The sequence below is a fragment of the Polyergus mexicanus genome, unplaced genomic scaffold (genome assembly GCF_030449975.1).
Source record: "Polyergus mexicanus isolate NDT 795.1 unplaced genomic scaffold, iyPolMexi1.0 SCAF_2, whole genome shotgun sequence".
Lineage (NCBI taxonomy): Eukaryota > Metazoa > Arthropoda > Insecta > Hymenoptera > Formicidae > Polyergus > Polyergus mexicanus.
In genome coordinates, this window is record NW_027223322.1 from 80,350 (window position 1) to 98,671 (window position 18,322).

The 18,322-nt window shown below is 32.9% G+C and overlaps 1 protein-coding gene across 5 annotated transcripts; it reads left to right on the forward strand.

Annotated features, from left to right (window-relative positions):
- On the forward strand, positions 1-18,283 carry LOC138941159 (thrombospondin type-1 domain-containing protein 4). 5 transcript variants are annotated; one of them, XM_070310576.1, is made up of 15 exons: positions 1-514; positions 2,483-2,751; positions 4,131-4,420; positions 10,379-10,526; positions 13,130-13,296; positions 13,892-13,988; positions 14,280-14,319; positions 14,496-14,620; positions 14,708-14,837; positions 15,038-15,290; positions 15,856-16,056; positions 16,339-16,500; positions 16,727-16,903; positions 17,054-17,270; positions 17,836-18,283. In XM_070310576.1, the coding sequence occupies exons 3-15, from the start codon at positions 4,379-4,381 to the stop codon at positions 17,970-17,972; spliced, it is 1,896 nt and encodes a 631-aa protein (XP_070166677.1). In that variant the 5' UTR covers positions 1-514; positions 2,483-2,751; positions 4,131-4,378; the 3' UTR covers positions 17,973-18,283. The 5 variants fall into 5 exon arrangements, with proteins under 5 accessions (XP_070166677.1, XP_070166669.1, XP_070166660.1 ...); XM_070310568.1 differs by lacking the exon at positions 2,483-2,751; XM_070310559.1 differs by lacking the exon at positions 2,483-2,751 and having other exon boundaries at positions 1-480.
- The last annotated feature ends 39 nt before the right edge of the window (positions 18,284-18,322 follow it).

Sequence of the window (18,322 nt, forward strand, 5' to 3'; positions counted from 1 at the left end):
CCTCTGACAGAGGAACTCGGCTCTCGGTCTCCCCCAAGCTGCAACATGCATCTCTTGCTGCACTTTGTCTAGTTTTACGCGTGACATAATACAAAAAAAAATATCGGGCAATAAAAAAAGTCCCCCGTGCAGCTATTCCGCAAAACATATCCCTGCACATTTGTAATTGCGATATTGATAAACATTGTTTCGCATTAATCGGAACTGCTGGTGAATTAATCGGCGATAAGTTAGCTTATAAATCAAATACACTTACATACAAACATTATAATCGTTCATGATAATCGTATAATTAAAGTGCGTTTATTTGAAATGAATCTCATATCACTAGAATGTGATAATAATTTGCTCTACAAATTCGCAAACAAGAGACGTATTTTGTGATTGATGTGAGAGTTGATTTTGGCTACCGTGTTCGGTTTGTTAGTGTGCTCGTTCTCTGTCAACAGTTGTATGTACAATTTGAACTCGATGCAACAGGTTAGTCAAATGGTTGCATCGATCACAACTTGATGTAAATATTGTTTTTCCATTAAATGCAAACGTAAACAATTTTTTAATGCTTTAATTATAATTAACCAAAAATAATTATTTTAGAATTAACAATTATGAAAGATATACCATTACTTATTTTAGTTATAACTCTGTAAAATATATTTTAAACAGTGTGATTTTTAACACATTAATAATAAATATAATTTTACTCCTAAATCAGATTAAAAACATAGCTGATTTTATTAATAAATTATATACATAAATGTTATAATAATATATTATAAATGTTATATGAGTGGTTAAACAAATTAGTATTTATTTCGATAATTATAACTTGAGTAATACCGTTCAATTTTACTCTTATTATAATTATCGTGGTTTACATAATTACCAATGTAGCAGTTACCGAAGCCGTAGTCAAAAATGTGTAAAGCTGTGATTAGTGACGTGCCGCTTTTGTTCCACTTGTTGGAAAATTATTCCGCGTTCACAATTTTATTCACAGAGTCGCCTTTTGCAAACGCGTATTAATAGTGCGGTAACGCTGACGTTTAGATAATCGTAAAAATAAACGGTACACCGCGACTTGCGTAAGAAGATTCCCCTTAAATGCTCCATCTTGCCGCGATGCGACGTGTTTTTGCTGCAATAAAATTACACGTCTAATAAACAACGTTGTGTATGGAAAATGTACACACGAAAACGCATGCGAATAATATCCCAATGAGAGCTTTCGTATGCACGTGATACTTTCAGCGTACATATATAAGAGATCTGTTCACAGCTTATCACATAGCAATTTAAAAACAATGATTATTACATAAAATTGCATAAAATTAAAAAAATTGACACGGTTGCTCATGAGAAAGATTTTACTCTTAATAATTAAAGTTTAACGTAACTTTCGATAGAAAAAATGAATTGATGTCATAGAAAACGTTAATATTAGCTTGCCGAGAAGTAAGCTATTGCAATTTAATTTACACTTTATGTTTAATAAATTATAATGCAATACTGAGAAATATCAATTAAATAGTGATTCTGGTAAAAGCAACTGCTACAAATCGTACGAGATATTAACGTGGTCGCGTAAAATTTTTTATTCGAAACAGTAATTATTTCCAACTCCAGGTATAGAATATTCACAAAAAGTTAATAAACTTATTCCGTACAATATTATGCACGTGCGCGACTTATTCGTTATCCGTGCGGCCGGTCTATGATTTGTTGGCAACTTGCATTTGACATACACTCTCGGGCCGGTAATAATTGTAAGCTTAATGAGCAATTCGTATGCAATTTAACGATCGTATATTGCGCATGTTAATTTACATTTATCATGCATTTGCGCGCGTAAATAATGCGTGTTGCTATCCCATATCAAAGTGTCAGATCGACGATTTCTTTTCGATATTATGTGGATACACGCGTCTGTTACCGAATAAAACGCGACGCACTTACGCGACAGCATTGTACACGTGATGCGGTGCATTGAGATTATCACGGGGAACTATCGCATTTCAGAATATACGCGACAGCCGGAGCACGTGAATGCTCTCACTCGCGTGTTCCGCTTCTACAAAAATTCCTCGACCGGCACCACTTGACTGCCGCGAATTTATCACGGCCGATTATGCAAGCGCAGTCGCATAATTAGCGACGCGACTAGCCTTTGTCGGTGATTTATCTCACTACGCGGGCATTAGACTCGCACGGAGACAAGTTCACCCCATTTGGTAAACTATCAAGATTAATTAAGATGCGTATCTGAGATTCTTATGATCCATTAATTTATTTCCATTGATTGACTTTGATAAAAAAATATTACATAAATTAATTTTGAGCCGAGATGTAAGAGAAATGTTTTGTTCGAAGAAAATTTCAGGAGATATTTTAACTAAATTTTGAAATATCGAAATGCATTATATTATAAAATACGATAAATATAGACAAATCTCCGATTCGTGCAATCTTTGAATAATTCTAGCTTCAGACTACTCCACCTTCGACAGGTCGATGTACGGGTAATATAAGTTCTTGTCTAACGCTCACTAGCAACTGGAGCATGAAAGTATTATACGTGCATATGCACTCACACGCACGCCAGCCGATGACTTCTCTAATATCCAATTTCCTTCGCCTTGGATAGTCTCTCTAGCGTCACGCCATAACATTTGATTTGAATGTCAAATCAATCGTTTAAGTGCAAACAAGTCATAACGATAATTAAGCCGCAAGCTATTAATTAAATCAATGGTATGTATGATTTGACTACATTAATCATCATAATCTAATATTATTAATCTCCATCGCTTTAGCATTGCTTAGAAATAAGTATATTTCTAGTTGGGTACGCGTACACAACGCAAACAGATAACTAGTTTCTCAGGTACAAAATTTAAAAAATAATCTTATTAAAAAGATACAATTGCAACAATATAATTAATTGGATAGCGATTATTACATACACATTTTATATATCAATATTATTTCAGATGCAAAAATTATTTATACAAAAATTTATATATGCGAGTGTATTCATAATATCTGAAATTTTATTATAACTACATATTATAATTTTTTATATACATATATATGTATATGTATATTTATTTTAGCCTACAATTCGATTAATGCAAGCTGCAGAGAATAATTTAAGAAACCGGCCGGAATTTTTTTTTAAAATAATGCAACAGTTGACTCACTGATTAAAAAAAAAAAATCAAATGGATCGAATATTAATTAATCGGATATTAAATATTCTCGTTTGGAATTTAGAGAAAACAAAAAGCTTGATACTTGTAACTAATCGCATAAATTTTATTTCTACTTTATTTAACAATAAATCATATTTGACAATATATAATGTGTATTTTGTTTTAATAATATTTTATTTAAAATAATTCTTTTAATTTAATTTTTATAAGAAAAGTGACATAAAAATAGAGACACGAGTTAGAAAACAATTGTGAGTGAATTCGAGAGGTCTATGCAAAGTAATAAACCGGTCACTTACCAAACACATCTTATTGAGCGTTAACACATATTATGCAAAATTGAATTTATAAAGGATCAGTGTAAAGGTCTCGTAAAATTGCGGATCTCGTCGGAACTTTATGAAGACGATGATGTAATTGCATTCCGTGCATTTATGTCAGTATTCGCCGCGTTTTATCTTTAAAATGATACAACAATAATATTTTTATCATTACCATTCGCAAAATGTCACGGAGATGACGTTTGAAAGATTAAATAATTCCGCAGAGTTTGCATTGTAATCGCGCGAAAGGATATGGATTAAAAGAAAATATTGTACGAAAGAATATCTCTAGAGTTAACTTAAAAAAAATTCTTGGTTTGGAGAGACTAGAGATTATTTTTTAATTTTTAGCCTTTGATTACAGCATTGATAGAAATTAATTATATCACGGTGCAATTAATTTGAATAAAAGAAAAATAAACAAAAAGTTTTTAATTTTCTAAATTATTATATGTATATTACCAAAAATATATATATAGTATTAATACTAATAATTATAAATTGTGTCTTAAATATCTATTATATCCAATATAATATTAGAAAAAAAAATTTGAGAAAGAGATTTAATATAAATAAATTGAATATTTATAAACAGGGAGTTGTATGCGGAAAAGTGAATAAAAGAAAAATTCTTTGACGATTTACAAATCTCTATCGCTGATAGAAGAAAGACTTAATCGACAGAGAAATCAATTGACATCTCAACGCGCAAGTGAAAAATGGCTTAGGGATCAGAGAAACGCAGTGCAAGACGGAGAGCGCGATCCACCGGAAACCGTAGCGGAGATGCGTCAACAGTGAGACCGACAGAAAGAGAAAGAGAGTGAGCAAAAATCCCTCAAGATGCATCTACTCATCTTTACCTTTTTGCTGCTATCTTTAACGGTGAGGCATAAGCGCAGCGCGCGACTAACATATTGACGTGTGATTTATCGCGCCATTAACACGGCCAGCCGGCCGCAACCCCCATGTCAAACTCGTATGTCAAACGTGAGCGAAATTGTTCGTATGTATGTCCGGCATATGTCACGAACATTACGCTGCCGGTCATAATAATTGAGATCGATCACGTAATTTTCCCTCAGTCAGAAAATAAAGAATGCAATTCTATTAGATAAGATTGACACGAGACTAGAAATAAAGATAGATAATAAAAAAGGAAAAAGTTTACTCATCATTATATGATCGAGATTTTAATAAATTATAATTTTTGTTATTAGATATATTAATTAATATTAAAACAATCCTTAGTTTCTACATTTCTTTTGTTAATAATCAATTTTGGTAAATGTAAGATATATTTCATTAAAAAAATAATATAATAAAATCAGAAATTTTTTAAAAATTGTATATTCATTAATCTTAAAGATACATTGAATTGGATTATTTTGGTATCTCTATTATCTTTTTTTGGCTCGTGACCTTTTTTCAATTGACGATGAGAGACTCTCGTCGACGATAGCTCGGCTTCTACGAGGTAATAAAAAAAAGTGTTACACGGCGACAGATTCTTCGTTCCATGCTGATAAGAGTCTTTTATAAGAGAGAGAACGTAGCTTTATCTACATACATGGCGGAAATTCTCCGAAAATGCGCGCATATATTTTCGACGAAGGTTAATGCACCGATGCGTAGTTAACGTCATTAGATGTGGTAGCTAGAATAAATTTCCGAGAAACTTGTAAAGTGAAATCTCATATAAAAGATGAATAAAATAAGATATTAAAGAGAATAAAAAATTATATACAATATATGAGAGAGAGAGAGAGAGAGAGAGAAAATTTTTAGAATAATTAAAATTTTAATAATAACTTTATGAAATAACAAATAAAATTATCTTTTAGCCTATTTTGATAATGGAAATGTTTTTTAACTCTGTAATTTTTTCTAAACTTTATATTTTTTATAATAATAAGAATGATAGAAACTTTTTAAATCAAATTTGTACATAGAGCATAAAAAAGTCTGTTTCTCATTGTTCATGTATTGTCCATGTATATCTATATAAATTTCCGGTTGTTAAATTCAGATCACATGGCGTGATAGTGCTTATGCTACATATTGATTAATCACCCGTTCGTGCCAATGAAAAACACAACGTAAAAGGGCAATCTTGTGAGAAAAAATCTAAAGTATTACTTTGCTTTTTATAAAAAATTGCGAACATATTGCAGGATGCTAATTAGAACAAATGATCAACCTTGTATACTAACATCATCATAATATTATCTCGACTGGACCAACCGGCTCTCGCGTGAAACGCTGTTTTATTAGCATAATTCAAACCTTACTGTCGCCTAATTACGGATAATTTAAGGATGTGCGAGGATCGTTACTCTCGCGAGAACGAGCGGGAGTACGCAAAGACGACGAAATTAATCAAACTTCCAGGTAATATAATATTCGCACAGTCGGGTTTCGGCATCCGTCGTGTAAGTTATGTTTGAATAGCTAGTATGTTTCAAATGTGTTGAGTAGGAAGTCTCGCTTAACGCATTCTTGCGATTAAGTATTGTCGGCGGTGTGTATTTTTAGAATGGCAGAATAATACAATATAATCGGAGCAGAGAATGTGTATAACTTCCTGCCATATGATTCGAACTCGGATCGCGAATCTCAAACGTTAAGAAGTTGTCAAGCAACTATAGATTTTATAATTTCTATATATATATTTTTTTTTATTCTCTTAATATTAATGTTTGGTAGTCTTTATTCCTTCCGCAAGAAACTGTTAGTTCTTTTAATACATGTATAGTGATAAAAAAAACTTGTTTTGTCGCTATACATGTATTAAAAATTTATGTAAAATTTGAAGACGTATGAAAAATTTGAAGATAAAAGTTGAAGATTAACAGAGCAAATTTCTCTGTTATTTATTTTTCTTATAAAATTTTTAATACAAATTTTAATTGCTATTCTCTATATCTGTATATCCTATATTGTGAGCGCGAGAGAAAATTAAGATGTAATAGGATGTGAATATGAATATATTTGTAGAGAGACGTTAAGATCTGATAAACGATGTCCGCTGAACCGTTAAAAAATTCTGCGGATGACCATTGCTTTATTTTTCTACTACCAGAGAGACAGCAGCTTTCATTCACTCGAACGTATTTGACATGTTTATACGGCGACTATCCGTCTTCGTTATTGCGGCGCCAGAAGTTTGCGCCGACCGTTCCAACATGTCCTCGACGCGCACGCCGCACAAAATCGCGAAGACGTCTTTATTTTCTGTATATCCGTTTCATTTAATAACTCGTGAGATATCTCGTCGGATCGAGAACGGAACCGAATTTTCTCGTCCGGCTACCGAGAAGATGTCGCATGTCGTCGGCCAACCTCTTTGTCGCTTGTCGTCGTCTATGTTCTTCGCGTTGAAACATTTTATATACTCGACGTTTAAGTGTTTGTAGTTTGTAAACTTTGTTAATTCTGTACATGAAAGATAATGCAAGCTCCATTATTCAAAATATCTCATAAAAATCTTCGCGACTCTTGCGACAGTACGACGCGAAAATAACTGGTAGTATTTTCTATCCTGACTTAAAAAGAACGAATGCTATAAAGCCGCTATGTTGCGGACATTAAAATTTTACGAAGCATTTTTATCGTGTTTTATTATGAATATCGAGATCATTTAAGAATATCATTATAATGATTTTCTTATTAATTAATTAATAATTTGTCCATATGATAATTATAAGTCAGAAATTCAGAAATAATTTCCGAAAGAATTTTTATGTTTCACCCAATAGCGGATCTATAAAAAAAGCGTCGCGATGTATAAAACGCAGCGGGTTCATCATTATGCGCCGTATTTAGGGCGATGGGGATTTAACGGCTTGAGTGGCTACAAAAATAACACACTGAAAATAAGCGCTAAGCAGAGATTCGACGTTGGATATCATCGTGAGGCGATCGGCTCAACGCCGTCGATCTTGATTATTGTAAAAAGGAAGATGCGCCGCGTGCGGCGCTGTCTCGAGTTTATTCAACCTCTCTCTTGGCGGTGACATTACGCATAATCCAGCTAAGCCGGTGTTTAGAAAGTGCATTCGTTTTACTAGATCGCGTTTCTACACGCTGCATTGTGCGTCAGTATAAATATGGATGGATACATATAAACAAAAACATGTTGCGCACAAAAATTCTATAGTGACATTATTTTTATATCTTGATAAGTGACGAAATATACAAGTCGCGCGCGCGTCTCCTTTTGTTACCAAAATTAATGAATTAAATGGATAAAACGAGTCGGTTAATTAAACGAGAGGAACGATATACATGCGCGATGTAATCTCACATGGAACCGAGGAGAACCATTCGATCACCCGAAGATGCGTATTCGTATACGTTCCTTTATACTTTATACGGTACGCGGAGTGTACATACGCGCGCGCGTTACTTTATCGCAGTGTAAACACCTGATGCGGCTAGAGGAGGAAGCTACACGTTTCACAGACTCGACAGAATTATGGCTCGTTCATTATCATTTACGATGCGATCCCAATAAATTTCTGTTATTAACTAACATAAAGTTGTTTTACTTAAACGCAACAGTTCTGTTTTACAAAGAAACACTTATCAGTGATATATTTATGATGCCCAATCTAAGTTTAATTTTCTAATGATTGCGTATATAAATTCTATGTGAAAAATCAGATTTAATTTCATCTAATAATAATTTATCGTAATTGTTGTAAAAGTTAAAACTCGACGATAAACTACTGCAAATCTGTTCCTTATTTTTGAGAGAGTTTCGCTATAAAAGACATATATTTCTTGAAAAATTATTATGATCCTGTATCTTACACAATCGTAAGAGTCGAAACGATTAGTTCTTCAACTAGATTATAAATCAGAGGAACTTTTGTAATTCGTTTATTTATATCATTTTCGATAGAATTTTGAAATATTTCTCTCTCCATCTATTTCGCGGCTTGAGCATCGAACGTTTTACGCCACTGTACATTCATTGTTCGCCGCCGATTTATAAATTTGCTCATGCGATATTCATACAATTAACATCGCGCGATCGCGCGTATACAAACGGCAAGCCAGTTGACATTCATCCCGAGTTAATCCAATTGGAGAGAGGAGTGTCAGTTAAGGGCGCGGCTTGATGTGCAGTTTGCGCCGATTAGACCTGTTTGAAAATGAATGGCCACACTCGATCGAGTCCCGTCACTCTTTCAGAATGATCCCCGACGTGTAAACTGTCGAATTATGATGTTGCAATTATTTTTACATGCTGAGCAAAAACTCTATTGCTAAAGAAAACCGAGTGAATATAAGTCGATTTTCTTTACGATTTTAACTTAATTATCGTAAATTAATTATTTTTATAACTCATAAATAAATTATTCAGTTTTAAGTTATTATTAATTAAATAGATGACGGCAATAAATATATAGAGTACTTTTTATCAATTTATAATTTACTGTTTTTATTATTGATTTCAGAAATAATAAACAATTTTCTTACATTTTAGAAATTTAATAAAATATTAGAATTAATATAAATAGAATTATTTGTGATAGTGTTATAAAACAGTGTGAAAATAATTTGCCAGAGCAATGCTTATGTTAGAGAAATGATTTATTGCAGATACTAGCAATCGAAGAAGCTTGCGGTAGATTAGAAGAAACTAGCATGGATATGCTATAAATGGGGCCACGTGGTGGCCACATACAGGCCGTGATAATACTTTAATCGCGATTCAGGTCGAATTGCGCATCTTGCATCTCTAGCCACCGTTTGATGGTTTAATTAACCTTGATGATTTTACGCGGTGATCTAGCGAGAAAGCAAAAGCATTCCGCCGCTACGATGTAATGGATATTGCTTTCAAGCTATTTTAGTGTTTTCATGCATAGAGTGTTTAGAAAAAACGTGCACAATGTTTTAATATAATTCTAATTTAACTTTTATCCCGTTTTATTTTTATGTAGAGAATGTAAATTTCTTGGAAAAATTTTATTTCTAAATGTGCTATGTTATTTGTTCTAATTTAATCTTATTGTAAAATTTATCTGTAATATCAAAATATATAAGAGTTATATATCTAAATGATGTTCTCTTATACACTTACGCCACTTTCCAGGATTGACATCTCTCGTATTTCTTTTCGTGCCAAGTGAAAAGTGGATGCAGTAATTGTGCAGATGTAAAATACTCATCTTCGTCGAAGAATGAAAAAGAAGTAACGCGAAATTGGGACTGTCGTAACGTAAATTTAGACGACGACTTGCCGTTTCAATTCGCCTGCATTCTGTCACATCGTTCGGCTAAAGTCGCGACAGCCTGTTAGAAATAAAAAGTCGTGATATCAAAGTTTTATGATCAGAAATCGAGATATACGGAATAAGAGCTTTGTCGTCTAAAAAAATATTTTGCAGCTATTAATGGATCTTTTTATTGCATCGTTTGCAAAATTTTTATATTATTTTGCGATTTTGTCACGCGCCGTAATCGGTGCACCGAGATACTTATCGAGCATATAAGCGCATCGCCTGTCTGCATCGACCATCTGCCTGCGGGTGTGCCATTTCCTATTAATTCATTTCGCAGATTCGCATCAGCGCGATGAGAGAAAGAGAGAGAGAGAGAGAGAGAGATTTGTGCTCTCTGATTTTCACTAATTCTGCTTTGACATCTGGAAAAATAAAAGTACGACCAGAAACGTCATTCATCGCCCACGATCAACAAACTGGTCAGATTTTGTGATCTTGAATGCTAAAACTTCAATTGAAACTCAGTCCTGTGCGAAGTCACATGATTTATTATTCTTTGTGCGAATTTCTCTATCGTCATAACGCGTGCTATCACTGATTGTTTCAGGCTGGTGTGAGATTTGGCAACAGTCATCTGATAGATGGAATTTTCACGGAACCAACTTTGGAACCGGGTTATAATTTGGTGGCGGTGGTCCCACGTGGCGCCTTGGCATTGAACGTGACCGAACTCCGTCACACGCAAAACTATCTTGGTAAGAGAAATATCATAGAAATTTATGACTACTGATTATACGATAAATTAAGATAGTTAACTATTTAGTTTTATGTTAAATTTTGTACTATACGTTTTAAGCGCGTGCGTATATATTTGTGTACTAAACAAGATTATTATATAATCGATATATTTTATATTTGCTAAGATGCTTTGAGACGTTTCTATATAGTTATCTTCTATAGTCGCGGTATTATAAAATGTATAAATATTTCTTTTTCGATAAAAAGTAAGATAAGAAAAAAGTTGACAGTAATTGTCTTATTATTGCAAGATTGATATTATAACGCATGTGCAACTATGTATATTGTGCAATGTAAATTGAATGTTATATGATCAGGACGTGACTAGCGCGAGATTCTTTTTATTAACATTCCCATCAAGATCCTATCAAGATTTTAACATTAATTACGCGATTGGCGCCAGATAAAATAATCCAGTGGAATATCGTTGTGGATTTCGTGGAAATCGCAGGCAACCGGTTGCGAGGAATGCCTTTTGCACCTACCGTAATTTCTCACCGTTTATGCACTGTTTACGGTAACCCGTTTACGTGGTCGTTAAATAGCGACCGCACCCGATGATTAAGATCATCGACGACCCGCGTGAATGATTACATGCAAAAATTAATTCACAACAGATATTTTGTTTATGCAATTGAAAATGATTGGAAACACGATTAAAAATATCTAATACCACTAGTCTCGATAAAATTACAAAATCATTATTTAGGCTTGCATTAAAAAAAGAAACATTTATGAAAAGTTACAAAAAGTTTAATTATTGGAAACAAATGCAAATATTAAATCAATGGTATCAGGTTAAGCATTCGATTAGTCATCTGCGCCAAATGTCTGGGTAATTCCTGAGAAAAAGTCTTGAAGGATAATAGCTTGTCATAAAACAAGATATAATGACAAGACATAAAAACAAATGCCGTTATTAATGGTTATGACTATTGAATTTGCGAAAACCAATCGATTTCTTTTCTCTTTAGTATAATGTGCGTAAAATAACGTATTAAAACACTTTATATAACTAACCATGTGTACGTATGTATGCAAATTTCATGCTATATAACGGTCTCCTTGATTCTTAAAAACTATACTTTTTAAACGACTTAACATATAATAAACCGCAAGATTTTTACAATAATAAAGAATCATATGCAAATTATTTTTATTTATTTAATTTATATTATATATATATATATATATATAATCTACCTTTTTTTTTAACTTTTTTGAAGATTTTAAGAGCTATCGTATGCTAACCAAAAAAAGCAGATGGCATTAAAATACTTAATAATGATCTTAAAAGCAGCAAGTAATAAAAAATTTAAAAGGATATAATAATTAATAAAAAGAGAAATTAATTTTAAGAATATTTATGTATAACAATAACCTAAATTTTACACGACGTCATTTTTTAACAAATTTGGCAATCATATAATATCTAGAATACGATTAGAAATCGAACTTTGATTTATTGCATCTGAAGTTCTAATCATCATTGTCGCCTTCAATACCTTTCGAATCTATTCATCGCTCGATTAGGGCAACATAATGACTGCCTTTCACAGGATACGAATATAACAGATCGTAATCGATGCGTCTCCTATGCAATGATCGCCTCGCCGATAAGCAAACGAATCGCCCGCGGCGTGATTAGTCACGATCGTTAACAATGCTGTCGAAACATTCATTATGTACGCCGACGCGATCGTGCCTCCCATTATCCTCACCTAATCTGCAATGATAGATGATTCGAGAGAAACGGATAGAACATTGCTCCTTATAAAATTAAATCTATATATTAATTTTTCAGAATTCAAGAAATAAACATAAAGTGTAATGCTCATATAAGATATATTTAATAAATTTTAACATTTCAATTAATTATTTCGTTATTTAAAAATTTAAAAATTTGAAATAAATTCAAAGACCAAAGATGAGATTCTAAGAGAACTAATTTCGTTGATTCTTTTAATCACTCAGTCGCGGCGTTCGTAAATGAAACGGGACCCGCTGTTCTGCTAAATTAGATGCACCGGTCTATGCCACGTAGATTACATAAATCGCCCGCGACCGTAAACTCGCTCATAAACGACCGTCATTGTGCGCATAAGTCACACTTTAAACGATCATGATTGCCAGCTTTAGCGTGATATGTGTCAATCGACATGTCGGAGATCATCGTCGTTCTATGAATAGAAGTAGTAGGTCATTTGCGAATAAACGCGGTCATCGCGATTTTTTCCGATTAGCCTAATATATTTTGCAACACTTTTCTAAGGCACACGCAGAGTAGCTGTAACCGTATTTTGCTGGAAGAAATTTTGCTAGAAACAAATTCTAACACGATGCAAGACAATAATAGACTACTTTTCGACAAATATATAAAATATATTATTAATTTAATAATTAAATATATTATATTTACACAATTTTATATAATAATAATTAAATATATGTATTATCTGCACATATCTTTCAATGTTGCACTTTAACTTAGAAATTTAACGTACTTACTTCAACTTTAATAAAAGAAAATGACAAAATATACAAAAAAATAAATTTGCAGCAATTAGAATGCAAGATGGCAGTTATCTGTTGAATGGAAATTATACTATCAACTGGTCGGGTGAGTACAAAGCGGCCGGAACAACATTTGTCTACCTGCGTCAGGGTTCTCAGAATTTAGAGAGTTTTTCTGCCGCCGGACCATTACAGGAACCTATAGATGTCATGGTAAGTAATACGGGGATATTAATAAATTATGTAATTTAACTTTCATATGAGTGCCGCATATATTAAGAAACTTTTAATTTCTTATGATATAAACCTATTATACATTATAATAAATGTGCATATGTATCTCTAATTAATAGAAAAATAATTAGGGTATCAGATGTAAATAAGAGTAAAGTAGATTATTTACATGGAATAAATATCATCAAATTTTTTACAAAAATATTTATAAAATATTTTCAACTTATAGTAATTCTATGGAATATTTTGCGTCCTTTGGCCAAATTGCAGACATCGTTGTAACGCGATTGTCACAATGGCGTTTTACCAGTAGCGATATACAACATTGTTGTGCTCGGACAATCGTAGGCGTTAATGGGTTTAACCATGTTCTACTTAACCCTTTTATATCATTGAGTTTTCACCACACATCGACATAAATCATATAAAGTCTATATTTACTAGATTTAAATTGCTTACTCTTCTGCTTTTGGATATAACATTAAAATTCAACAATTAAATAATTATATAAATCAGAAAAATAATGCTATCTATACATATAAAATAATTAAATCTTTGATTATCGTATCCGTAGGTTTTGTATCAGGAACCAAACCCTGGTATTGTTTATCGATATGTGATTCCTGGAAATACGAATTTATCGAGAAGCAGCCATCTCGCGCATAACGCAGGTATCATTTGAATATAATATATGTACATTATAATACATGCGTAAACTTTAAAGGGAAAGTAATCCTAAGACTATTATATTCTCTGATTTTCAAATATTTTTTACGCTAAAGAAAATGTTTCTATTATTTTTCATTAATTTACTTGGATGCTTATATATTTAGGCTTACTTTACATAAAGCAGAGAAAACTTTACGAAAAGATTATCAGCATCTATAATCTTTTCCTTAAAGCAATAAATATCTTAAACTAATAAATAATAAATTAATTCTTGAAAAATTATACATTTATAGTTTCAAATAAAGGCATCGAGCCTGGTTTACAAAATAGAAGGTAAGAAACATTTCTGATCAATTCTAATATATTTAATCAATCTGGTATTTTACGCAAATCGACTGTAGTTTACGTTTTAATATTGTATATTAACCGTATCTACAATTTTATACCTAGCAAATTTAAAAACACAGCATACTTTCTTTCTAGTGGTTACAAAGAGAATTTAATTTTAGGTTCGACAATGGATCTGCAGCGAGTAATGTAACATCTCCACCATATCTACCGCGGCGTTACAAGAGAAGAAAATTTGCTTGGAAGGCGATTGGTTACAGCGATTGCAGCAAATCATGCGGTGGAGGTAAATAAGAATTGGTTAATAATTAGTTTGTTTAATGGCAATTTATGCACATTTGTGGATACGAAGAATTTCTGTATGTTATATAAGGTGTTCAGACACTCAGACACATGTGTATCAAAGAGCATACGCAGCAACAGGTGCCGGAGAAGAGATGTCACGCTTTAGAAAAGCCGCGGGAAATTCGTTTAAGATGCAATACTAAGCCATGTCCGCCCAGGTGAGCCAATTTTAGTTTACATTCTCTGTACAAAATAAATATGTTATATATTATAAAATTAAAATTAAAATTGTATCGCTATTGAATAATCAATGAATAAAAATACTTTTTAATTATACAGTTAAAATTTAATCAAGTGTTCAAGATTATCTGACCTTTAGTATCCTTTGAAAATGATATAAAAACTGTATATTGGAAAGATGGCGTGGCGGACCATGGAGCGATTGTTCCACTTCCTGCGGTGCCGGAGTTCGCACCCGGGAACTCGAGTGCGTTCAAGAAGTGAAACAGTCGTTAACAATGAGGATTGCCGATGGTGCTTGCACGGAATCAAGAGATTTACCGACGAGTGAGATATGCGAGATGCCAGTATGCGAGGAGATCAAGCAGACGTCGACGCAAACGTCCTCTCAATCATCGTCACCGCGATGGACCGCAGGCGTTTGGTCACAGGTAATCCTATCCGGTTCCAGGTACTAAGCTTTCCATCAACGTCAACATGAATATTCGTTAGAAAAGTTTATTTATATAATTTTTAATACAATATATATGTAATTTGTAATTTATTTTGTAATTGAGAAATTATATCTTTATCGGATATTTTAATACAAGTGAATAAATATACAAGTTAAAATTAAAGATAAATATATTTGCGCGGGGGAATTATAATATTTAAAAATTAGATTATAATTAGATTTGCCGATTGCTCACATGATAGATTTTGATCGAATAAATCTCGTAAATCCGTTTAATATATATAATTAACTAATTTAACTGATATTTAAAATTAACGATTTATGTCTTATTACGCGATCTTAATTTGAATGATTTTAATTATACATTTAGATCGGAGGAAAATTCAAAACATTGAATTAAATATATTGAACTTTTCTCTCTATCAGAGATAGAATAATAATTATTGGCCATAATTACTTCGCGCGCTCGATAAGGATTGTAACAAAATATAGAAGATATTTAATTAATTAAAAATTATTTTTTTATGACATTTGTTTCAAAGTGCTCCACATCCTGCAGCATAGGGAAAAGAACGAGAGTCGTAACTTGCGTTACCGACGATGCTCCGTGTGATCTTTCAGAGAAGCCTGAAACACATGAAACCTGCGACTTGGGACCGTGTCTAGCGAAATCAACGCCATTGAGCATCGTCTCCATGAACCTTCAGAGTCCGCAGTGGTTATATACCGAATGGTCTGATCAGGTAATGGTCTTACTACTTAAGAAATATTTATGAGAGTTAGATATCTCTTATGAAAATATGCATGAGATTAACATAATATTTATTATTTATATATTCTGTAGCACTGACGCAGAGAAGCATAAGGTAAGGAAACAATGTAGAATTGAGAAACATTTATTAATGCTGCTGCAAAAAGATGTAAAAAATTAAATTATTGCACTGTCTAAAATTATTTACAATTATAATAGATTAATGCGGATTGAGAGAATATCGATTTCAATAATCTAAAATTATTAATTTCAGTGCTCGGTGGAATGTGGAACAGGAGTTCAAACTAGGAGAGTTCTTTGCGAGATAAGCTCCGACGAAGAGTACTGTGATGAATCTAATCGACCTGAAATTTCTAGAGATTGCGCGAGTAACAGAACTTGCAGCGGTCAATGGTTTACAGGACCGTGGACGAAGGTCAGATTTAAACATAATTGTTTAATAATCATGAAAAAAATTAATTTTACATCACAATTTGTGCATTAAAAAAATAATAACATTACATATCTGCTCTTGCTTTATATTTTTGTAATAAGCAAATAAAAATATATGTACATATATATATATATATATATATATATATATATATATTATATACATACACGAAAATAATTTGATAATTATTTGATTTTATACTCTTTAGTGTTCCTCAAGTTGCGACTTGGGTGAACAAGTTAGAGATGTGGTTTGTGTTACGAGTCTTCGGGGCTCTCTACGTGTCGTCCTAGACATGAATTGTCCTGCGAATAAGCCAGAAACTAGGAAATCTTGTAGAGAACGTTCTTGCGTATCTACTTGGTTTATATCGGACTGGACGGCGGTAAATTTATTTATCTGTTTACTACATCATTTTATTGCGTCAAAAAATTAAAATCTCAAATACTCAAAACAAAATACTCAAAAACTCATACAAATATATGTATGGTGTGTTTGATAGATTTAACGAATTGTAGTCACTTTCTGTTTGTAGTGTTCACGATCTTGCGGTAAAGGTATTCAGAAACGGGAAATCCGTTGCTTGAATCCGGACGGTCAATTACCGGAACCTCATCAGATTCACTGCCGAGAGGACGATCGACCGATATCTCGAAGGACATGCAACGATTATTCTTGCAAAGATGATTTACGCGCGTCTGAAAATTCTCACAGGGTTCTGCAAGTTCAGGACGATCCCGAAATAACGAATGGTATAACGAATTCTTTTTCTTATTAAGAGAGTGTTTGCGATGCAGATAGAGAGAAATAGTTTAATAGATATTATATCGTCGCGTGCGCGAATCGATCTCCATCGATTTCGCACCGTCATTCTCACACAAACACTTGTGTCGGAAATAACGAGTCACTTAAAAGGAACTATGGAACTTCCACAAAATGTCTCTCCTCGTTTATCAACAATCTTCGTTGTAACATGCTAGGGAATGATCTCGCGGAGACGGGTACAGCAATTATCAAATATAATCGTCACAGACATCACGCAGCAACGAAACACAAGGGACTCACGCAACAATGTAATAACTATCTTGTATAAACATTCTCTGTAGAACTGCTGTAGAGTTCATAAAATGTTTTTTTATGATAGAAGAAGTTATATAAAATAATGATAAATGTTCGGATTAACTTACACCTCATGGATTGTTTTCATATTGTAGAGGGTACATTCCTAAGTAATAAAATCGTGAGATGTAAGTTAAGCCAAACATTTATCAAAATGGTTTATATATATATATATATACATTATTTTATTCATTTTAGGCGTTGAAAACAATCCACTTTGCAAGGACAAAATAGCTAACTGCAATTTAGTCACGCAAGCTCGGCTTTGCTCTTACCAATTTTATCAAGAGTCTTGCTGTCTGTCGTGTTCCCGAATCAAGCAAGATTTGGAATAGAAATTTGTCGACAATTATGTTTATGATGACGCTTTAACGCAAAAATCTGCCTTTAGTAGTATTCTCTGTTAATATATTGTCGATTAAAACTCGGTTTTCATCGTCTACTGGTATCGATAATCCCGATAATTTTTTATGTTTTAATAAATGCATCTGTATAGCAAAACTTTTGTACGTTCTATATGCGTTCTATATAGAAGTGTAAGTGTGCGCGCGGATGAATTTTATACAAAGCCCAGAATTTTGAAGTTTTTGTAAGATATTCGATGGAAAAATATGAGAAAGAGACTGATCGCGTGTAATTGCTATAATTCGTTCAACAGTGATGCAGCATTTAAGTCCGCAATATT

Coding starts and splice junctions, on each gene's coding strand:
- LOC138941159 (XM_070310576.1), top strand. CDS start 4,379: ATGCATCTACTCATCTTTACCTTTTTGCTGCTATCTTTAACG. Junction 10,527..13,129: donor TCACACGCAAAACTATCTTG/GTAAGAGAAATA, acceptor ATAAATTTGCAG/CAATTAGAATGCAAGATGGC. Junction 16,501..16,726: donor TTACAGGACCGTGGACGAAG/GTCAGATTTAAA, acceptor TATACTCTTTAG/TGTTCCTCAAGTTGCGACTT.